Consider the following 24341-nt stretch of genomic DNA (forward strand, 5'->3'; position numbering starts at 1 on the left):
TAACCTCTTCATCACTGAAGGGGCTTGCAATGTGCTGCTTAGCAATGTGTTGCTGGCACCTTCACCGCTGAGGGGGTTAAATAAAGCCTGGAAGGATCTAGTTACCTTTCCATGAGAAGTATAAGGCTTTGAACGTGGAAGGAGCAGCAGTCAGAATTAACTGTGCTCTCTCTGATGACTTAGTGACTTAGTGTAAGGCTGACAAGGGTGCACAATGTTGGCAGCACGCACTGGGGCAGTGGGCGGCAAAGGTGTGGAGGATGGTGCGAAGCTAAGGAAATACTCTGTGGTCTCTTTGGGAAACAAGGCTCCAAAAATTGTGGCAGAGAATGGCAAGGGTAAGAGGCACAGTGCCGCAGGACAGGTCCAAAGCAGGGACAAGAAGACTGGACTGCTTTATGAACTGGAAATGAACTGGTACCTGAAAGTCTGTGACTTATCGTATGAACACACAGTAGCCTGTAGAACAGGGATGACTTACAGGTAAGAACCCATTTCTATATGAAAAGCACTGTGATCTTGACAATGAACTGTAATTAGCCTCTTTTTTCCAGGGAATTTGCTTATACCAGCCCTTCATTCAAGGAAATTCTAAAATGAAAATACATCAAAAAGAGCCACATTCCTTTCCCAAGTTACCACTGAAAATTGACCTTTTAGAAGTTTAATGGCTGAAGTTTCCTGCCATATTATGCCCAAGATAGTCTTAACTAGGTTCTACAATCTCACAAAGTTTAACAATCTCTTATTCTTTCAAAGTACTGATGTGTGGTTGTTTGCTTATATTGTGAATAAGTGCTTTTATATGATACTGCCATGATGATGATTTTGACAGCTCCTAATTAAATATAATTATTAATTGTCCCAATTGTTAAAATAATAAGTCAGTATTTGTTGGAATGATCAGTAGAATGAACCTGGGCTACTGGCAAATGCCTTCTGAAATTTATTACCAACAGCAACTTGGTAAGAAGAACTGCAATATTAATTAAATGACTCAAAGTGGGACTTGTTGCTGAGCCCTGCTTCACTGTGAATTTTAGGAATTGTAGCTTTACTGGAAGAACCGAGAATTAGCTAAATTCACACTGGTGGAATAAATTAAGATTTAACCCCCAAGTTGGTGTTAATATTTTATTTACATACTGTTTAATTTAAATGTTTTCTTCTACAAAGCCTTAATTCTGCATTTCATAGGCAAACTTTGTTTCATATTATTTAGTTCTAATTCTTAATATTATATCACCTGTATCAATAACCTATATTTTCCCTGTGCGACAATTCTGTAGAATAGGCATGGGAACCTGGTATCCTCCATTTGTTGCTTGTATGTAGCTCTAATAACAAGCTGGTTGGAGTTCCCCGACATGGAGGGCATGGGGTGCTTAAGCTTATGATTGATTTTAAGACTTAACCCTATAAATCAAGTTTGTTTTTTTATTATTCAACTATGTGCAGCAAAAAACAAAAAAATACACCAAATGCCAATATTTCCAATGATTTTCCTTTACAGGGCTGTGCAGCCTCTGGTTTTAGTTTACTAGCTAATGCCTACGACTGTCAGCCAACTCATGATGGTCATTGTGGTCCCAAATGCTGTAGGTCTTCAGGGACACGCAGAATTAGTGCCCATGCAGTCACAAAATACAATTTACTAATGCAGATGATGTCATAGCAAACGAGTAATACATTAAAATAAAGTGATGTTTGGCCAGCAATAGTAAGAAATTACCCTTAACCTGCAGACAACTGATATTTACACTTGCCCACAAAGGTCATTGTCACTGTACAGGAGGTCACTATAGAAGGGAATGAGTCATTGCTAAGCTTGTAAGCTGTCATTGATTTCATTGCCTGGAGCCCAGGCTACTAATACAGCGTTCTGACAACTGGATTAAAACCACGACAATTTCTCTGAATCATATTAACTCCTTCATTACTGGTACCCGGATGGGTACTGGAGCATCTTATTGTTTTTCATAACAAATCTTGCTCCAAGACTATCTATAACACAACCAAACTAAAAAGACCATATTGACAAATACCTATGGCAAAATACTGAATGTTGAGCAAATCACTAAGCAACCCACTTGAATCTATAATTGATCTATAAAGTGGAACTGTCACACTCAGCATTTAGCATCAAACAGTTTAAAAAAACAGCTCAAAAGTTTGTGAACGCATGCATGTGCGGGGAAAGGGGCAGGAGCCTAGGGACCACTTGGCTTCACTTGTCCCCCTGGACTAAAATATACCAGTCCTCACCTGGATAATTCATCTTTAATCCCTTTAGCTATTCTTGTCGGTTTCATGTATAAAATAATATTACTGATAGATATGCCTCATAGCCTTCATTTCTTCAGCTTAGAAAAAGAGGCTTAAAACAAACAAACTTGTCAAATATTACATCAGGTGTCCTTGGCCTTATTGGATGTATACCACTGAACATATATTGTAAAGAAGATATATTTGTTTAATTGGAATAATTCAAAACCAGGGCCACATATCGACAAAGAGTGGTCCAGCATTTTAAATAGAGAACAAATGATTCCACATCAGAATACTTTGGTATTAGCATTCAGACCCTGAAGCAACAATGTATTGGCTTGCCTTGGCTGGCTAGATCTATGAAGGCAGGCCCAGCCACTTGTCGCTTAATGAGCCGGTCAAAAGAGAGATCTCCGACTCAGCATGGCCTCCATAGACTGCTTTAAAAGGAGTCATGCGCCTTTAAGTCACAGAAAGCAGGGATATGACATCATATGCTCTGCAGTAAGGACAGCGGTCATTTAGGGAGCGTGGGTCAGGCCTAGGGCAATGCCCAGGATAAATACGACACTACTCTGAAGATGCCACTTCAGGGCACTGTCAGCAATGTCTCTATGTGTTAGGATTTACACATTTCTGCAGGGGTAGGGATAAAACATCAGAAAATTTTGAGAACATTTATTAAATGCAAAATAGACCATTGGGTTATTTATAAAGCATCATTCTGGAACGTAGTGGTAAAATAGTACTCAAATTCACTTTGTCCAGTAACTGATTCTTCAGAAGAAACAGAGTGTTCTTAAAATATGCCCTTCGGTTGTATCTCAATCCGACGGGTAAAATTATTTTTAAGGTATTTTTGTTCATAAAGAGAAATTCTGGTGCAAAGTTTAAAGGTATGCTCTAGTCTACTGAATCATTACATTTGTTGGTAATAAGAGCACTTTTCATAGATAGCCACTTTGTTTCAAGAAAAAAAATGTTTACTTATAATGTGCCATATAAGCCAGGATTTAATAAAAGTACATTAAAAGTATAGATATTGTTTTAGGATATTTTGGAGAACGTCTATTAATGAGGTTCTCTCAGACTAGAAGTGGTTCTTGGCACTTTAATCATTGCGAGGGGGGTAACTTGAGTACAAAAAAGAATCCACCATCTACGGACATATTTTAGGTACTTTATATGGAAGTCCCTGTTAAGAGCATATTCTGGCCCTGTCTGATTTGGCCTAGGTCCAGGGAGGCATGTCTTTGGAGGGCAGGGGCTACTCGGTCTCTACCTGGTGGGTCCCCAGCTGACTCATTTACTCTATGGAGGACTGCTGTGAATTTGTGCAACCTCATTGGCACCTTACCTGGCCCTGCACACCTTTTGGAGCATCAGTATATGACATAATATGCCAGTCCTCAGCATTGAAGCCACATGAATGCCAACTACCTACAAAATAAATAAATAAAAATAGTGTATACCTGTAAGTAAATTTTTGGCACTGCTGCTATACATGTCTTGTAAACCTGTACACTAATATCTGACTGAAGGATTTTTTTTTTGAGTTCAGTGTGTATGAAATAGATTTTCCTGGTCCCAATTGTATGCAATAAAACCAAACCTGCTTCCGCATGTTAATCTGAAATGTATGTTAATCATCTGCTTCCTGGGGATTTAGTAAAGCCAAGCATTTTGCTTTTAGCGTACTCAGAGAACAACACACAATCCCAGGCCGTAAGTGGGACATGCCAAACATTCAGGAACAGCTTTTCTAGATTGATTTCGAGCTTGCAAAGACGGTTCACAGAAACCTGACTCTGCAGTTGACATGAATCTGTGGGCAAATCCCATGTCTTACTATCCGTAACCTACATTTTAGAATTATCAGTTACACGGTTAACCATTAATGTGAAATTTGTGTACTAAAGCTACCACTGAAATCCTGCCTTGATATCATTTCAAAATCATTTTATTTAACAGATTGAGATTGACAAACTAAACGATGATACTTAAACATTTACATTCCACGTAAAACGTTACAGCCTTTGGTGTAGTTTGGTCTACACCTAATAATAAAAAGTGGATTATTCAATATGTTAATTACAAAATATATGATTAAACTCGATAGTAGATTCCACAAAGTAACTGCGAAGGTTTAATTGAGCTACATTGTTTTCCTGCGAAAATAATTTTGGCCGTTTAATAAATTACACTATTTGGATTGGTAAGGGGGAAAAGGGTTGGTCAGAAAATACAATATGTAAAGTTTGATGAGGTACACCCCCCCCTTATCTGTGTAATTTCCTGAAACAATATAATTGTGTTTAACTGCACAGTCGCTTTTCTTTTCTTGTTAGTGCCATCGATTGTGTGAATACTCTGAGGGAGAGCATTTGGTTGGAGGTTCTTGGTAGGTGGTGTTGGGTGCCTCAGGTTTGAGCATCTCAACATGTCCCTCCCTGTGTGGTGGTACCTAGATTGCCTGAGAGGCTTAATGGGTTTTTAGGTTTATTTATGTTAATTATTTATGATATTTATGGTGTTCAGTTTTGGTAGCCTTTGCCCTGTTAACGCAAGAAGATGTTGGGCCTAAAGTTGCGAGGCAATTACTTTGTTGACAAATAAATTGGCTGTGGCCTTTTTCGACCCATTTTCTGGTGTATGTCGTTATTGGGTAGTGGTAAATTGGGTGGAGCCAGGCCCACATATTGAGGGTACTTCAGTCCATGGACTGATCCAAGAAACTGAAGCTTCCTGCAAGGGGAGAAAAAATAGAAACACTGAATGCTGGGAACAAATCTGGGCACTAAGGCCTCTTTAAAGTTATAGCGTACATGGCTACTGACAGCCATATTCACTTTGAAGGGACAAATCAGTGAATAATTCATATTAAAGTAACACTTCTGCACAGCAAACACACAGGGAACAGGGCACGAGGCAAACACATATGGAGGGATTCTGCAGAAAAAAATAATTTCTTCTCTTTAGTGATACAAATTCACAATTACATATGTGGCCCTTTATGCAATTTGTAATTTTGTCTAGAAATGTATGATATCCAACCCAAGTATGGTATTCCAAATTTACAGCTATTACCGTATTTGCTCGATTATAAGACGAGGTTTTTTTCAGAGCAAATGCTCTGAAAAATACCCCTCGTCTTCTAATCGGGGTCGTCTTCTAATCAGACCTCAAATAGAGGTCTGATTAGGAGACTAAGATCCAGATCCCCCGCACCGCTGCAGGGGACCTGGATCCTCCTGTCTCCCCCCCACACACACACACACACACTTACCGGTGCTTCCTGCTGTATTGCCGGGGCAGCGGGTTGACGTCTACGCGATCCGCGTAGACAACGTCCGCTGCAGCCGGAAGGAGGTGTGGCTAGCAGCGGGGGTTGTCTGCGTCCGTCGCGTAGACCTTCCCCGACTGTCAGAGATCAGTGCCACACCGGTGCAGGGAACTCTGATCTCTGACAGCCGGGGAAGGTATCCGCGACGGACGCAGAAAAACCCCCGCTGCCAACTCCACCTCCTTCCGGCTGCAGCGGAAGGCGACGTCAACCCGCTGACCCGGCTGGAAGCACCGGTAAGAGAGGGCTGAGGGGAGAGAGGGGGGAGAGAGTGTGTGTGTGTGTGTGTGTTAGTTAAATGGGGGTATAGGGTGTGTGTGTGTGTGTTAAATGGGGGCATAGGGCATTTCTGGAGTGGCGTTAAGGGGGCATTTAATAGAGCACTCTGCCTCCTGAAATGCCTTATACCTCCCTATATGCCACTCTGCCCCATAATATGCCTTTTAACCCCCTAAATGCCAGAGTGGCATATAGGGGTATAAGGCATTTCTGGAGGCAGAGTGCTCTATACAATGCCTTTTAACTCCCTTAATGCCACTCTGCCTCCTGAAATGCCTTATACCTCCCTATATGCCACTCTGCCCCATAATATGCATTTTAACCCCCTAAATGCCAGAATGGGATATAGGGGTATAAGGCATTTCTGGAGGCAGAGTGGCACATAGGGGGTCAAAAGGCATACCATGGGGCACAGTGGCATATAGAGGGTTAAAAGGCATATCATGGGCCACAGTGCCATATTGGTGTGGCAAGCCTGGGGGCAGATGTGCGTAACTGGGGGACAGGTTGGAAAATACAAGAAATAAAAACAAAAAAAATATTTTTCTCAATCATAGCTTTTATTAAAAAAAATAGTTTACATGAATTAACATTTACTGGTAAAACTTTTTTCCTTTGGGGTCGTCTTATATTCAGGCTTTTTCTTTTTTTCCTACGTTAATATTCAGATTTTGGGGGGTCGTCTTATAATCAGGGTCGTCTTATAATCGAGCAAATACGGTAATTTTGTTGCTTATGAATCTTCTCTGTAAGGAGAACAGTTTATTTTAACCTGACCCAAATTATTTGACAGTAAGTGTGATCTGGATGTGGATCAAGAGTGCCTTTCTCTTGAGTCTTATCCAAATTATTACATTGCTAATTTCCCCACTGTACAGGAATATTAATCTAACATCTCCCATGAATCCTTTATTTCTAGAGAAATATACAGCCCTTACAAATTGTAATCCCATGGTACTAATTAACCTATCTCTACAATTATCCTCTAAAAAATATATAGAAAACTAGTTATTTAAATAGCACTTTCAAAATAATCACATAAACCCAAAATTCTACCTCATTATAGTAAAGCAGTTCTAATAAAACAAATCTCCAAGTGGAGAGTAAATCACTCGTCATGCAGTGCTAATGAGCTTCCTCTTCATGTGGTCATTAGTGGAAGAGTTGTGGAATAAAAAGGGCTTTCCTCCAACACCCCATAAATTTGGAGTTCCCATCTTCAGACTGGAGCCTGCGTTAAAGAGATATGGCCACTAGAGGGCACCACCATTCGAAAATGTCATGATAATTGTGGCCATCTGTCTCAACTGTGTTCATGTGTTAACAAAACAGAGAAAACATTAGACATGTACTTTATAACACAAATTATTATTTGTGCTTGTGTGTATGTTACTTCAGGACAGAGACATATTGGGCTTTCACATGTGCATACCTAGGAATTATCTCAGGGTTTTTGCTCCTATCGCAGGCTGACAGGCAAAATCTCACACAGCCTGGAACTGACTCATTCATACTCTACATTGATCTGACATTATATGAGGCTTCTCATTAGTGATTTTGCTACCAGTATGTCATAGTCCCTGTTTCAATGTATGTTGCTCATTTAAGGTAATCACAAGTCAAGGTTTCCACAACAGGAGTTGTTTGGTTAACACAATGGATGAGTCCCTACATAGAATCTCAATGATGGACCATTAAAGTGTTAATTTTTAAGAGGCTTATGGTCAGCTCATTTCCCAGAAAGTTCCCAGGTACGCACACGTCATGCATGCCTCATTTACACCAATTGATATTAATGTATGCTTAATTTTATATAAACAGATAAGTGGTCTTATCATCCCCTCACCCAGGTTACAGCGTGACATAATGACATTTACGGTGAGGCTCATCTTTTTATCTTAACATACTTCATCAGCTTCTCCATCAAAATCCTACTTCCAAAACCTTATATGCTTCTATACCCCAATTGAGACCATATAGAAGTTATTCCACAACGTATGGAAGATAATTATCATTTTACTTTATACAATTTATTATTAAAAAATTGCAGGCCACATTCTTTCAGTTCCATCTGTTGTGATGTATTTAATTTTAACTCTTTCATTGCTAACCACATAGGATATACCATATGTAGTGGCACTTCAACCTTTTCCTACAAGATTTTCTGCATGTAGTGGGACTGCAGTATACATGTACAATACTTAGATATAATATTTTTTTAATAAAAGATGAGCTTTTGTGGACTATAATTTCCACAACTAAGAGGGGGGCCATCAGAGCTGTCGCCCACAAAAGCAGATGCAAAAAGTTGTCATAATTCAAGAAATTTCATGCTCTAATTGTCTTTCTTTGGTAAAATTCTTGATTTATTATAATAAAAAAGTAAAACTTTCTAAAACTACATGATAATAAGAAAGCACAAATTCTAAATATAATATGCTGTGCACAAAACCGGAATATATTTTAGCCATCAAAAGCACAGATTTAGATTAATGAAACAACATTCATTTAACTAAACTAATAATGATCTCTGTTGAAAGTGTTTAGTTAAATCTTGCAGGTCCTCTCTCTGTACGGGATTTTGAGAAAAAAATACCCCTCCATCTGAAAGCCCTGGATAACTCAATATAAGAGGAAGGGCGCCGTGATTAGGCCTGGGTTTTGGTATGGGACACAGGCTGCCCTTTGGGTGACCCCAGATGGGAGGGGGAGTTGTTTTGGCCTTTGCTTGACCCTAGGAGGACGGGGTGAGTGACAGCAGGGGTGGGGTCATATTCATGATAGGTGAGTTTACGGTAGCAACAGAGGGAGAGAAAACAAAATAAGGCTATATATACAGCTGTTGCCTGAGGGTGTTGCGCAGTTTAATAAAATTTATAAGAAGCTGTGAAGACCTGTTAGGGAGAAATTCCTGTTCGGGAGATATTAATTCATCTCTACTAGCTTACCATGGCGAGTTTGGACAGCTTGTTAGAGCAGATCCGCCATTCGGCTCTCCAATTTGGTACATCGTGGCTGGAGGAGCGTGTGGGTCAGCTCACTGCAGGATCAGGTCTATCTCCGCCTTTACCGGTTTCTTCTCGTGGCCCCAGGGCGAGGAGGGCGAGACCACCGGAGAGGCTAAGTCCGGATGTCGCGATGCGGTCCTCTGGTAGGCTGAGGAAGAAAGGCTCTGCTTTAGCGGGCAGTGCGAAGAGGCGTGTGAGCGGTTTCGTGGATGCTGAGGTCCCGGGTACGTCAGCGGATGTTTCGCTCGGCAGGGACAGTGATGGCGGAAGTAGGATCCCGAGTAGGCGTGTTTCGGCTTCCCCTGAAGTAAGATGGCGGACCGGAGGGACGGAGGAGGAGCGAGGAAGGTCAGCCGGAGGCGGAGGGGTTTTAGTAGGTGCCGGGGAACGGCCTGGGGATAGTAGGCGCAGGAGCGTCTCCAGGCTATCGGGCGGCTCGTTTTCTTCGGGGGACGAGCCCAGGCGGACTGGGAGAGAGCGGTGCAGGAGTGGGCGTTCGCGGCATCGGTCGCGTTCTCGTCGTTCCAGATCACGTGACCGGCATTCGGGGGAACCTGGGAGACGGCACCCTCTTGGTGACGGACGAGATGGGTTGCTGGGTAGCACGGACGGGCCTCCACTACTTCTTCAGGATGGCGGGGATCTTGCTGCAGGACCGGGAAGAGATGTCGGCGCAGATACGGCTGCACGGTCGGCAGGGGCCCAGCTTGGTGAGTCTACACGGGATACTGGTCCCGCAGATGGGGCATCGGTTACAGCTAGGGCTAATCGAAGCACGACTGATTTACTAAGTTTGGAGGGTTTGCCTAGTTCCCTTAGTCAAGGGGATTTTAATTCTATATTTGCTTTGCTGAAATCTGTCGCGGACCGCTTTGCTGCGGCGTCTAGTACGGGTAATTTAACGGAGGCTGCTCCGACAGCCGTGTGGGGAGGTTATGCTGGGCAATCTCATAGTGTGGGTCAATCGGTTCCTATTCCTCTGTCGGCTACTGAGCATAGTCAGGCGGGTCCGCAGGACGGGGTAGGTGTTACTGCAACTAGCACTGTGTCTTTGACGGTGGATGCATCGGTGCAGGCTGATGGTAAAGATAAGAAAGAGGAACAGGTGCGTTTGTCTGATTCTGCTAAGGGTGAAATCTACGTGTGTTTCGAGGGTCCGCTGGGGGCTCATTTAAAATCGGAGGTGAGGGAGAAGATATGGAAAGGGGAGTATGTAGATATATTTACACTTCTTCCTTTAGAACGCTTTAATCTGGATAGGTTGGCAAAAGCGGATGCAAGTAAAAAGGAGGAGGAAGAGAAACGTAGATATCGTTTAATCCCACGCACTTTTCAAAACTGGCTGCAGGCATTTGCGATACTTGCCAGTGTTATTGGGGAAAAGGCGTCTGACCAATGTTCGCAGTTATTTTGCTATATGGATAGCATTGGGGAGGCCCACAGAGTGTATGGTGGTTTCGCATGGCTGCGATATGATGAACAGTTTCGTCAGAGGAAGGCTGTACGCCCGTCCATTCGGTGGGATCACAAAGATATCGCCTTGTGGCTTAGGGTCACAGCCCCAGCGAAACAGCCCTTTCAGGGATCTGCCGGCGGTACTGGTAGCACGTCGTCGGCAGGGCACAAGAAGGGCTACTGTTGGCAATTCAACGATGGGCAATGTAAGTGGGGAGCTAGTTGTAGATTTAAACATGAGTGCTCGGGCTGTTCCGGTAGTCACCCCTTGTCCAAATGTTTCAAGAAGGCTAAGGGTGGTAAGAGTTCGGGGGCTGCTGGAAAAGGGGATGACTCCAGTGAGAGTAGAAAAGATGGTGCCGTGGCTTGAGCGGTATAAGAATAGGGCAGCTGCGGATTTGCTTGAAAAAGGTTTCCGGGAGGGTTTTAAGATTCCGTTTGTAGAGCACGAGGTATGCACGGTTTTAAAAAATTTGCAATCAGCTTTATCTTTTCCTGAAGTGGTGGATAGTAAGCTTAAGAAGGAAGTTGCTGCGGGGCGAATGGCGGGGCCGTTTGATCACCCGCCGCTGGCGCAGCTTCGGGTTTCGCCTTTGGGGGTTGTTCCTAAAAAGGAACCCGGAAAGTTCCGGCTCATTCATCACCTTTCTTTTCCTAAAGGGGGTTCCGTAAACGATGGGATTGATAGGGACCTTTGCAGAGTCTCCTATGCGTCTTTTGATCAGGCGCTAAAGTGGGTTCGGCATTACGGGCATGGTTCTTTATTGGCAAAAACAGACATAGAATCTGCTTTTCGTTTGTTACCGGTGCACCCGGAGTGTTTTCACCTTTTGGGTTGCTGGTGGAGGGATAGGTATTTTGTGGACAAATGTTTGCCCATGGGATGCTCCATCTCATGTTTCTATTTTGAAACTTTCAGCTCTTTTCTAGAATGGGTTATCAGGGAGGAATCCGGGGTGGCATCGGTGATTCACTACCTAGATGATTTTCTTTGCGTGGGGCCTGCTGGCATGCAGACATGTGCTATGATTCTATGTGTTTTACAAGATGTTATGAATTGTTTTGGAGTTCCGTTGGCTCAGGACAAGACGGAGGGTCCTACCACAAAGCTTAAGTTTTTAGGCATTGAAATTGACTCTGAGACTATGACGTTTCAGCTGCCGTTAGATAAGATTCAAGACCTTCGGAGTTGTGTCAGCTTTTTTCGAGGGGCAAAAAAGGTGACGTTAAGGCAGCTGCAATCCCTGCTTGGTAAGCTTAATTTTGCCTGCCGTATCATCCCGATGGGAAGGGTGTTTTGCAGGCGCCTTGCTATGGCCTCTGCCGGGATTCGGGCACCTCATCACTACGTGCGGGTCAGTAAGGAACTCAAGGCTGATTTAGTTGTATGGGATGTATTCTTGAGTGAATTTAATGGCAGAACTATTTGGATGGAGGATATGGTTGGTAATATCGATCTCGACTTCTTCACGGATGCGGCAGGGGCGTACGGTTATGGGGTATATCTCAAGGGGCAATGGAGTGCGTCTCTCTGGCCAGATGTGTGGCGTCAAGGTTCCTTGGTAAAGAATATGACGTTTTTAGAGCTTTTTCCGGTATTGGTGGCGATTGAGCTTTGGGGAGATCAGTTTCAGCATAAGCGGGTTCGGCTGCATTGCGACAATTTGGGGGTCGTGACGGCTATTAATAGTGTATCAGCATCTTCTTTGCCTGTTTTAAAGTTGCTTCGGCACTTGGTGCTACGGTGTCTGCAACTAAATATGTTTCTCACAGCGGTTCATATCCCCGGCGTGGATAATTCAATTGCGGATGCTTTGTCTCGACAGCAATGGGATCGCTTTCGGCAACTTGCTCCAGAGGCAGCATCTGTGGGTCTGGAGTGTCCGATTTGGCTGTGGTCGTTGGGAACCGGGGAACATTGACTTTGCTGCGAAGGTCGTTAGCTCCCACTACTTGGGCGGCCTACCAGAAGGCTTGGGCGGTATGGGATGCTTGTCTGGAGGCTACAGGGGCTCCATCCTCCAAGGAGGGGAAAATGATGTCATTATTATGGTATCTGGGTGAGTCTTTCAGCCTCGGTACTTCTGTTTCACAAGTTACTAAGTTTCTCTCCGCTCTGTCGTTTCGCTTCAAGTGGCTGGGTGAGGCTGATATTTCTAAAGAATTTTTGGTTCAACAGGCTTTACGGGGATATAGAAGAGGTCATAAGGTACGGGATTTGAGGCGGCCAGTCTCATTTCGATTGCTTCAGGAGATATGTGACCAGCTGATGGTGGTTTGTGGCCGGCAGTACGAGCAGGTGTTGTTTAAGGTAGCATTCGTTTTGGCATTTTTTGGTGCTATGAGGATCAGCGAGTTAGTTAGCCCATCTAGGGCAGTTGGTGGGGGATTGCGGTTGGCAGATGTACGTATCTGCGAAGGAAGGGCTCAGCTTTTCATTCGACGGTCAAAAACGGACCAAGAGGGTAAGGGTTTTACGGTTTTGCTTAACAGGTTGGCTGGTTCATCTCTCTGTCCTTTATGGTGTTTGGACGAGTTTTTGTCCGTACGGCCTTCTTTTGAAGGCCCGCTGTTAGTTCACGAGAACGGATCGTTTTTGTCCCGATACCAGTTTGTTCAGGTGTTCCGTAAATGTCTTCAACGACTAGGTTTGGATCCGGGTCGTTTTGCATCGCATTCTTTTCGGATAGGGGCGGCGACAGAGGCCGCTAGATGGGGTTTATCGGAAGAAGTTATAAAAAGGGTCGGTAGATGGGGATCGGATAGATTCCGTTCATATGTTAGGCCTCATTTACTATGAGAGTTTGGGTTGGTTGGTTTAACTTGCTATATACTTTCTGTGTTTCTTTTAATTTCAGATTCCGAGCGTTGCCAGGTATGGATTGTTGGCCACTCTTATGTTTTCTGGGCGGAGCGTCGGGCTGCAGTTAGAGTCAATGGATGTCAGCTGGGCTTGGATTACACTGAAGGCCAGGTTACGTGGTTTGGCTTTCGGGGAAAGTGTTGGGAAGACATCATTGCTGCTGTTTATGAGAAAGCCATTCGGTATGGCCCTCCTGATGTCCTTGTACTGCACGGGGGGGGCAATGATCTTTGCCATGTGCCTTTACGTACTTTGGCTAGGGATATAAAATGTGATTTGTTGAGGCTATGGTCTCGCTTTTCAGGTTTAATTATTGTTTGGTCACATATCACTCCCAGGTTGTTTTGGCGGGGTGCTAGGTCACTGCAGGGTATTGGGAGAGCTAGGGTGAAGATTAATAAGATGGTGTCGCGGTTTGTTTCCCGTTTTGGGGGTTTAGTGGTAGCGCATCCGGACCTTGAGGGGGATAATGTTTTGTTGTTTCGTAAGGATGGTGTACATCTAACGGATATCGGGACGGATATCTGGTTGCTGGATATCCGGGTGGGTGTGGAGAGGGCTGTGGCGCTGTGGAGGAGCCGGCGCATTTAAGGGGTCAAATGCGCCGGCCGTGGCGTGCTTCTTGGGAATTATTGGACAGTTGGTTGTTCAAGTTGGTCGTATATTGCGGGGTACCCATCTCAGGTATGGGTCCGCGTTGGTGTACGGTGTGGGGTCTTTCCTGCGGGCAGGGTCCCAAGGGGAAGCTGTTTGGTAGTACTGACAAAGCCCACCTGCTGGTGCAGTTTACGGCTGGTGGGAGGAGCGCAGTACATGGTAACAAAATGAATGGTGTTCCTCAAGTGGGACTGTTTATTGTTGATTAAGCAAATGCGGGGCTCAATGATATTGGGAAGAAATAGCCCCGTGGTGTACTTGTTTGTAAACTTGTGAATGTATTCATACATTGTTACTTTGTTTGATATTCAATAAAGGTGTGTCACAGTTTGTTGCTGAAAATAAAATAAACGCTGTGGCCTTTACACATTCCAAAAGAAAGTTGTGATGGTCTTTTGTTCTATGAATTAAGAGATGTGTGCGTGAGTATGGGAGTGAGTCTGGTCGTACCAATAAACAGTGCCTTGATCATGAAAGCCCTGGATAACTCAATATAAGAGGAAGGGCGCCGTGATTAGGCCTGGGTTTTGGTATGGGACACAGGCTGCCCTTTGGGTGACCCCAGATGGGAGGGGGAGTTGTTTTGGCCTTTGCTTGACCCTAGGAGGACGGGGTGAGTGACAGCAGGGGTGGGGTCATATTCATGATAGGTGAGTTTACGGTAGCAACAGAGGGAGAGAAAACAAAATAAGGCTATATATACAGCTGTTGCCTGAGGGTGTTGCGCAGTTTAATAAAATTTATAAGAAGCTGTGAAGACCTGTTAGGGAGAAATTCCCGCCCTCCCTCCCTGATACTTTTGTTTTTATTACCGTTGATGTTTGGTGGCGTGCTTCTTGGGAATTATTGGACAGTTGGTTGTTCAAGTTGGTCGTATATTGCGGGGTACCCATCTCAGGTATGGGTCCGCGTTGGTGTACGGTGTGGGGTCTTTCCTGCGGGCAGGGTCCCAAGGGGAAGCTGTTTGGTAGTACTGACAAAGCCCACCTGCTGGTGCAGTTTACGGCTGGTGGGAGGAGCGCAGTACATGGTAACAAAATGAATGGTGTTCCTCAAGTGGGACTGTTTATTGTTGATTAAGCAAATGCGGGGCTCAATGATATTGGGAAGAAATAGCCCCGTGGTGTACTTGTTTGTAAACTTGTGAATGTATTCATACATTGTTACTTTGTTTGATATTCAATAAAGGTGTGTCACAGTTTGTTGCTGAAAATAAAATAAACGCTGTGGCCTTTACACATTCCAAAAGAAAGTTGTGATGGTCTTTTGTTCTATGAATTAAGAGATGTGTGCGTGAGTATGGGAGTGAGTCTGGTCGTACCAATAAACAGTGCCTTGATCATGGTAATATATCCTGTGCTGCTGATTGAACTGGTGAATTTAAAGGAAAAACTAAAAAGCGAGCTACGTTAACAAGTCGGTTGCTTTAGTCTTCAAACAGGAATGTAGCAGTCAAACCACCTGGCAAGTTGACAGTTATGTTAACCGCTGACAAGTGAATATTTTTCAAATATGATTTTAAAATACTAGGTCAGTTCATTATTAACAACTTGTAGTCTAATGTTTTGTGCTTATCTCAGTTTTCTGTAACAAATCTTTTAATGTATTGACATTACATGCCTTATGAGCTTTGCAGCTCAAAGCCCTGTGACTGTAATGTATTTCAGCAGACACAGACGATAAGGTAAATTAATAGCAAATGCTTCTTTTGCTTGAAGTGAGAACCAGGCTGGCTTCTGTTTCTGGATCCATGAAGATTTTTACTAAAGTTAAAGAATGGAACGGCAGTGTATTGATTGGAATCAATATAACATCTCAACTAGTAGAGAGAGAAGCAAGTTATTATTGAATATTTACCAGAACCGGACTGGCCTCCTATTGCAGGGTTGGGATGGCAGCAGGCCAGTACAGGCAGTTCTTCTGCAATCTTTTTATATTTTAGAAAGATGGCAACATGTTTCACTTAAAAGAAAAACATAGAAACAGTTGATGACAAATAAGAAGTTTTAAGAACCATTGGGCCCATCTAATCTGGCTGTGTGACCACATCTTGCCTTGAAAACAGCATTAAATCTTCTAGGTACACTTGCACACAGTCAGGGATTTTGTAGTCATATAGTTAGCGCCTGCTTGGTATAGATTTTAACGTCTAATGATCATCGATCATCATTTAAAGTGTAGGTTTAAACGCAATCATTAACTGAAACAGAAACAGCTGTGTAGGAGGAATAAAACTGGGTGAGGAACAGCCAAACTTACTAACAAGGGGAGGTCGCTGAAGACAGTTTAATGTCAAAACTCACACACCATGGCAAGACTAAGCACCACAACAAGACACAAGGAAGGTCTCTCCCAGGCAGATATTTCAAGGCAGACAGGGGTATCCAGGTCTGTCCAAGGTCTTTTCAAGAAGCACTGGCAAGAAACTGGCAATGTTGAGGATCACAGATGTAGTGATCAGCCAAGGAAACTTGGCAGCAGATGAAAAACATGCCATGCTTACTTCCCTTTGCAATCAGAAGATGTCCAGCAGTGCCATCAGCTCAGCAATGGTAGAAAAGAGTGGTACCCTGGAACACCCCTCTACTGTCCGGAGAAGTCTGATCAGAAGTGGTCTTTATAGAAGACTTGTGGCCAAAAAGCCCTACCTCTGACGTGGAAACAAGGCCAAGCGACCCAACTGTTCACAAAAAACAGGAGCTAGGGTGCAAAAAAATGGCAGCAGGTGCTCTGGACTGATGAGTCAAAAGTTTAAATACTTGGCTGTAGCAGAAGGCAGCTTGTTTGCCAAAGGGCTGGAGAGCAATACACGAATGAGTGTTTGCAGGCAATAGTAAAACATGGTGGAGGTTCCTTGCATGTTTGGGGCTGCATTTCAAAAAAATGAAGTTGAGTATTTGTTCAGAATTAGTGGTCTGTGTAATGCTGTATAGGCAGATACTTATCCATCATGCAATACCATCAGGGAGGCATCTTATGGGCCCCAACGTTATTCTGCAGCATGACAATGACTCCAAACATACAGACAAGGTCATTAAGAACTATATTCAGTGTAAAGAAGAAAGAGGTGTCCTGAAAGTCATTGTGAGCCCATCTCAACATCATAGAGTCTGTCTGTGATTACATGGAGAGAGAGAGGAAACTGAGGCTGCCTAAATCCACAGAAGAACTTTAGTTAGTTCTCCAAGATGTTTGGAACAACCTACCTACCGAGTTCCTTTAAAAACTGTAGAATAGATGCTGTTTTGAAGGCAAAGGATAGTCACATCAAATATTGGTTTGATATAGATTTTCTTTTCTGTTCACTTAGTTTCCATTTTGTTAAATGCTAAAATAAACTCTTTTTGAAAGCATTCTGACTTTTCAGCAGTTTCACACCTGACTAAAACATTTGCACAGTACTGTATGATTTGTGTGGGCACATTAAACATGAAAAATGGGAATCATGGTTTTACAAACATATCATAAAAATGGCAGACACACCATCTTTAGTGTATGGAAAACCATTAATCACAAATATCATCATAGGTGCCCAGTGGCATCTCCAGCTTTCATATTTAGGGGGGGCACATGGGGGGCCAATTATAAAACAGCACATATACACTATATATATATATACATACACGTTAGACGTGCATTTTTAACTACATAATAGTAAAGACCGTGATTGAAATATGATTTCAAAATAACAGCTAAACTGGCAGTTATTTTTCATTCTTTAATATTAGCCCCTGCTGACAATATATATAAATATTAGACCCTGCTGCCGATTTATAGAAATATTACACCCTGCTTCCGATATATATTAATATTAGCCCCTGCAGCCAATATATATTAATATTAGACGCTGCTGCCAATATATATAAATATTTATCCCTGCTGTCAATATATAAATAAATATTAGACCCTGCTGCCAATAAATATTAGCCCCTGCTGCCAAAACATATATAAATATTTGCCCCTGCTGCCAATATATTTTATAGTGAAAAAATTGGACCCTACCCAAGCATTTCCTTGGGCCCCGCTCAATGCTTCCTTGCATGCAATCACTCCCTCCGCTACCACACCAAAAAAAAAAAATTTGCCACACTGACTGCAGATCAGAGGAAGACCGTGAGAGTCAGTCCTGCACCGTGACATTGAGAGGTCCTCTCCCCTGTAATCATCCCCAGAGTCTCTTTGTCCCCTCATTCACTAAACCATACCGCTCTTTTACTTACACCCTGTAGTTCAGGTATAGATCAAATAAATAACACATGAAAACAGCACATGCAACTGAATGAGATAAAAAAAAACTTGTATTTGCAGGTATACATAAATAATGTATGGAAACATAGCATTGCAGGTATAAACCAACAGAACACACAAACCCAGCATTGCAGGTATATATCAACTGGAAATCACATGTACACTCAGCACTGAAGGTATAGATCAAATAAACAACACATGGAAACAGCACTCCAGGTATTGATCAACTGAATAAGACATACAAATCCTATATTTGCAGGTAAACATAAATAATGTATGGAAATATAGCCGATACAGATCAACAGAATAACACAAAACCCAGCTTTGCAGGTATATATCAATTGGAAATTACATATAAACCCTGCATTAAAGGTATAGATAAACCCCCCTAAATTACAGGCATAGATCACTGGTCACACACCCCAAAGCCAACCCTGGCGTCCACATTGCCCACATAGAACCTGACCAGCACCCAAATTACACGTACATAGGACGTGCCATCTTTGTCGCCAAACAGCCCAGCATGAGTCAACATTGTCCCCAAACAGCTGAACGTACGCCATGTTTGTCCCATAAACACACTATCTGTGCCATCTTTGTCCCCATTGCCTAAACACCCTGCTTATACAATCTTTGCTTTTTTGACAAATCAATAATACACCTATGATTCACAAACACTTTTACAGTCACTAATTCACACAATCATTTATTCTTTCACACAAATTATTTACACATATTCATTAATGCATCCACACATTAATCCATTCATTCTCTCTCTCATTCTGACTCTTTATTTCAATATTCTTGCCACCCTCCTTTCTCCCTATCTACCCCCTCTCCCTCACTATCTACCCTATCTAACCCCTCTCCCTCCCTCCCTAATCCCTCTCCCTCCCTCCCTACCGCTTCTCCCTCCTTATCTACCCCATCTCCCTCCCTATCTATCCCCTCTCCCTCCCAATCTATCCTATCTACCCTATCTAACCCCTCTCCCTCCCTCCCTACCACCTCTCCCTCCCTCCCTACCACCTCTCCCTCCTTATCTATCCTATCTCTCCCCTCTCCCTCCCAATCAATCCTATCTCTCCCCTCTCCCTCCCAATCTATCATATCTATCCCCTCTCCCTCCCAATCAATCCTTTCTCTCCCCTCTCCCTCCCAATCTATCCTATCTATCCCCTCTCCCTCCCAATCTACCTCTTCTCACTCTCTAACCCCCTCCTAACTTTCTACCCTCTCCCCCCTTCGAAGTTCACTTACCTTGGGCTTGTAGAAGTCCAGCGGTGCGATCACGAAGTCCCTGTCTCCCTGATTCTGCCGCAGTGTGCGCGGCTTCACTGTTGAGCGCCGGATATGACATCATATGCCGGCGCTCAACTTGAAATGCCGGCACTGCGACCAAGGCAGAGGCCTCGCGGAGAAGAGAGAGAGGCGCCGAACGGTTTCTGAAAACTTATTCCTCCGCGACCGTTCGGCGCCTCTCCCTCTCCTCCGCGTCTATTACAAAAAAAAAAAAAGACGGCGTTTCAATTGGGGGGGCACACGGGGGGGCACAGCATGATGTAGGGGGGGCCATGGCCCCCTCTGGCCCCCCCCTGCCGACGCCACTATAGGTGCCCAGTACTAATGCTGGTTGTGGTCCAACTTATCCTTCTCATTAGATGGGTTCCATAAATAGTGTACAACTACATAATGATTGAAATACTTCATAAATGTTTGCTCTGAAGTGCTTTTCATTTTGACTTGCATTAGAGTAGATTTGTGTCATGTGAATAGGGAAAAAAATATCTTAACAATTGGCTGTTAATTAATACAAAAGTCCTCATTGGAAACGACTCTTCACTGTAACTTGCATCCAATTAAACACCACGCTTTGTTAATTTCAACGTCATGATCGGATTCCATGTCAAAAGCCGTGTAATGTTATACTAGGCTACAGCTATACACAAAAGCAGACAGATACAGAGAGATACGTTTGTGTGTCAGGTTAAATGTTGATTAATATTAAGCAGAAGCACAAAGCCGAACACAAAAACTATACTGCCATTAATCAGTGGCATCAGCTCATTTACTCACAGAATAAGTGTCTTTGGTACATGAATCTCACACTTATGTTATTGTAGCCTATACAGACTGTCATAATATGGCCAGAGCATAGCATACAATTTTAAAGTTTACATTGGATTATGCTATTGTGATATGCATACCTTAGAACTTCCCAGAGAAGCTTTCTGCCTTCTCTTTGCTACCTTGACCCAGCGAAAGAAGAGAGTGACCCAGAGACCCAAGGGTCAAACCCAGTATGATGATATGACAGTGTGCCAGTATGATATACAGTATGTATATTTAACAAACCAATTGAAACATTAAAATAACATTAACGTATGTTATTTTGTACAGAAGGGGTGGAGGGCGCTCATATTATTATTTATTGTTTTATTTAGCGCCATCACATTCCCTAGAGCTGTACAGCCCGCGCGTTCAGCCCCCTGCTTGTTCTGTTCGCGGGAAGACGCGTTGTGGTCCGTCCAGCCGTTAGACGCGCGCCCCCGTGTGGTGATCTGAGGTTAGACGGGACGCGCGTCTCAGCAGCATGAGAGCCGTCCGCGCATGCGCGAACGGCTATCTCATGAATATTTATGCCGCGTCTTAAAGGGGTACTTATCTCTTTTCCTCCTCCCCCTAATTTAGGGGGTAGGAGGATCCTGAGCTAGAGGACTATTTAAACCTTCAGTCTGCATGTACCCCTTGCCTGTGATAGTGCCTTTATTGCCTTCACTAGCGTTCCAGAACCTTATTTGCCTTTTCGTTGCCTGAACTTTGCTTGAACCTGACCATCCGTTGTTTGCTGCCTGCCCCGACCTCTGCTCGTGACCCCTACTATCCGTTGTTTGCTGCCTGTCCTGACCTCTGCTTGTGACCCCGACTATCCGATTGCCAGCTCCTAGTACCATCTGGTTGTTCCTGCACTGCTCGTCATCTCCGCTTGGGGGCGCCTTTCCTTGTACTGCAGCGTGGATCTACAGCCTGAACCACCGTTAGTGACAGTATCACAGGCCTTTAATATGGATCCCGCAGACTTGGCAAGGATGTGCAACCGACAAGACAGACAGGATCAAGTTCTAGCTGCACACGCTTCTCAACTCCAATCCTTGGAACGGAAGTTAGACGATGTTGCAGACCTACTAAGATCTATGGCCACGAACTTGTCTCCATCCATCTCGCAGGGGGCATCATCTGATTCTGCTCCTCCTGTTCCGGGGCCAAGTACTGCTGTTCCAGCACCCAAGATGCCATTACCTGACAAATTTTCTGGTGATCCTCAAGAGTGTCGTGGGTTCCTCAATCAGTGCGCCTTACATTTACGGGCCCATCCTCATACTTTCTCCTCTCATTGCAACAGAGTGACTTTTATTATAAACGTATTAAAAGGAGAAGCATTGGCGTGGGTATCACCTTTACTAGAACAGAGCTCACCCATTTTGGAAGACGCGGATGCCTTTATCGCATCATTTCGTGCTGTGTTTGATGCTCCTGGGAGACGTGAAGCCGCTGAATCCAATCTTATGGAACTGCAACAGGGCAGGAGAACTGTGGCCCAGTACGCGGTTGAATTTCGTACTTTGGCGTATGAGACAGACTGGAATGTCAGCTCCCTGAAAGCTTCCTTTCGCAGGGGTTTGAACGAATCAATAAAGGATGCACTCACCTATCGTGAAATTCCCCATGATCTGGAGAATCTGATAACATTATGTCTACGGTTGGAGGCCAGAGGTCAGGAGAGAAAATTTGAACGTGACCGAGAACGCGATCGTAGGCCACGTCAAGTTAGGCCTTGGATCAGACACCCTACTCCTGCACCTACTGAACCTGCAGCTGCTGTGGCAGAGCCTATGGAGATCGGTCCTGTGCTTCATTTATCCGTGGAAGAGAAACAACGCCGCAGATCTTTGGGACTGTGTTTATATTGTGGACAAAAAGGACATTTGATTTTTGCCTGCCCTAGGAAATCGGGAAACGCCAGAACTTAGTGGAGGCCGGAGGTGCTTCACTAAGTGCTACTGTTGCTTCACCTCCTCAGTCACCAAGACTTTTGGTTCCCATCAAGCTGCAGTGGACAGGCCACCAAGTGGCCACCCAAGCTTTCATTGATTCGGGTGCGGCTGGAAATTTTATAGACAAGGGTTGGGCCCTGGAACACAGTATTCCCTTACAGCCCAGGACTCAGAAAACCTCTATTACGGCATTAGATGGCTCTCCTCTAGGAACCGGGATTGTGTCCCTCCAAACCGAGACTATTGGTGCCATCATTGGGATACTCCATTCTGAAGAAATACGGTTTGATGTGTTATCCAGTCCTCATATTCCCATCATCCTGGGAATGTCGTGGTTACAACAACATAATCCCAGCATAGACTGGAGAGAAGGACAGATTCTGGCATGGCGTAAAGAATGTTTAAAGAGCTGTTGCAGCACTCCTACTAAATTAAATCTTATGCTCGAAGTACCTGCTCAGGATCCACGCCATCTTGTACCCCCTCAGTATTGGGAGTATTTAGATGTTTTTTCAAAGAGAAAAGCAGAAACCTTACCTCCTCATCGGGCGTATGACTGTACGATACAATTGTTGCCTGGCACCAATCCACCTAAGGGACATACATATCCATTATCCCATCCGGAGAATCAAGCCTTGGCCCAGTACATAGAAGAAAGTTTACAGAAAGGGTTCATCAGACCTTCCGCATCACCAGCAGGAGCAGGCTTCTTTTTTATTTCCAAGAAAGATGGATCCTTGCGCCCCTGCATTGATTACAGGGGTTTAAATAAAATTACCATAAAAAACAAGTATTCTCTTCCCCTCATTACAGAACTTTATGATCAGCTGAAAGACGCCACTATCTTCACGAAACTAGATCTGCGAGGGGCCTACAATCTGATTAGAATCCAAGAGGGGGACGAATGGAAGACGGCGTTCAATACGAGATATGGACATTATGAATATCTTGTGATGCCTTTCGGGCTATGCAATGCCCCAGCCGTGTTCCAGAGCTTCATGAACGATATCTTCCGTGATATGTTGTTATCACATGTTATGGTCTACCTCGATGAAATTCTCATTTATTCAAAAGATTTGGAAGAGCATCGGCAACATGTTAACCAGGTGCTACAAAGATTAAGAGAACATTCCCTATTTGCCAAAGTCGAGAAGTGCGAGTTTGAGTGCGACAAGGTGAAGTTTCTAGGATATATTATTTCTGCTGGGCAGCTGGAGATGGATCCAGGCAAGATAACGGCCATCCAAGATTGGGAAGAACCTTCTGACATTAAAGGCATTCAACGATTCGTAGGGTTCGCCAATTATTATCGTTGCTTTATGCGCAATTTTTCCCAGATCATCTCTCCCATAATTGCACTCACTCGGAAGGGGTCGAATCCAAAGTCTTGGACCCCTGAAGCTCGAAATGCTTTTGGAAGATTGAAGTTGGCCTTTACAACTGCCCCTATCCTACAACGTCCCAATCCAGACTTACCGTTCACCCTGGAAGTTGATGCGTCTGAGACCGGGACTGGGGCCATTCTATCTCAGAGAGACCAAATTTCGAATCGTCTACATCCCTGTTCCTATTTTTCTAAGGCTTTCTCTTCAGCGGAACAAAATTATGACATAGGGAACCAGGAGTTGCTGGCTATTAAATTAGCGTTAGAAGAATGGCGACATCTGCTTGAGGGGACTGAAATTCCCATTACCATTCTTACAGACCATAAGAACTTGGTGTACATAGAAAAGGCCAAAAGACTCAATCCACGTCAGGCTCGATGGGCATTATTCTTTACACGGTTTAATTTCACCATTTCCTTTCGGCCGGGTTCAAAAAATACAAAGGCTGATGCGCTGTCCAGAAGACATGAGGCGCCTAATGTGGAAACGTCGGTCGAACCTATAATCCCTCCTACGAAAATAATTGCCACGATACACAGCACTCTCATGTGGCACATCTCTAAATCACAGACACCCCGTCCCAGAGGACAAATTCCTCCGCCTGGGAGACTTTATGTGCAACCCCATTTCCGTAAAGCCATTTTATCCTGGGGTCATGCCTCCCCGGTAGCGGGTCACCGGGGAACTCGGAATGTTAAATTTCTTTTGCAGAATAATTTCTGGTGGCCTACTATGATACGTGACATATCTGAATTTGTGCAAGCATGTACTATTTGCGGT

The 24341-nt window shown here is 43.9% G+C and overlaps 1 protein-coding gene across 2 annotated transcripts in view; it reads left to right on the plus strand.

Moving 5' to 3' along the window:
- Positions 1-214: 214 nt before the first annotated feature.
- Positions 215-24341, plus strand: part of LOC149300344 (voltage-gated potassium channel subunit beta-1-like) — a 142591-nt gene continuing 118464 nt past the window's right edge. For both annotated transcript variants that reach the window (XM_089485244.1, XM_089485247.1), the window contains exon 1: positions 215-483. In XM_089485244.1, the coding sequence (XP_089341370.1) occupies positions 215-483 (269 nt within the window). The remainder of the gene's footprint in view (positions 484-24341) is intronic.

The sequence above is a fragment of the Sceloporus occidentalis genome, unplaced genomic scaffold (genome assembly GCF_023333645.1).
Source record: "Sceloporus occidentalis isolate IW3139 unplaced genomic scaffold, rSceOcc1.0.p SCAF_25, whole genome shotgun sequence".
In the NCBI taxonomy this organism is placed as follows: Eukaryota; Metazoa; Chordata; class Lepidosauria; order Squamata; family Phrynosomatidae; genus Sceloporus; species Sceloporus occidentalis.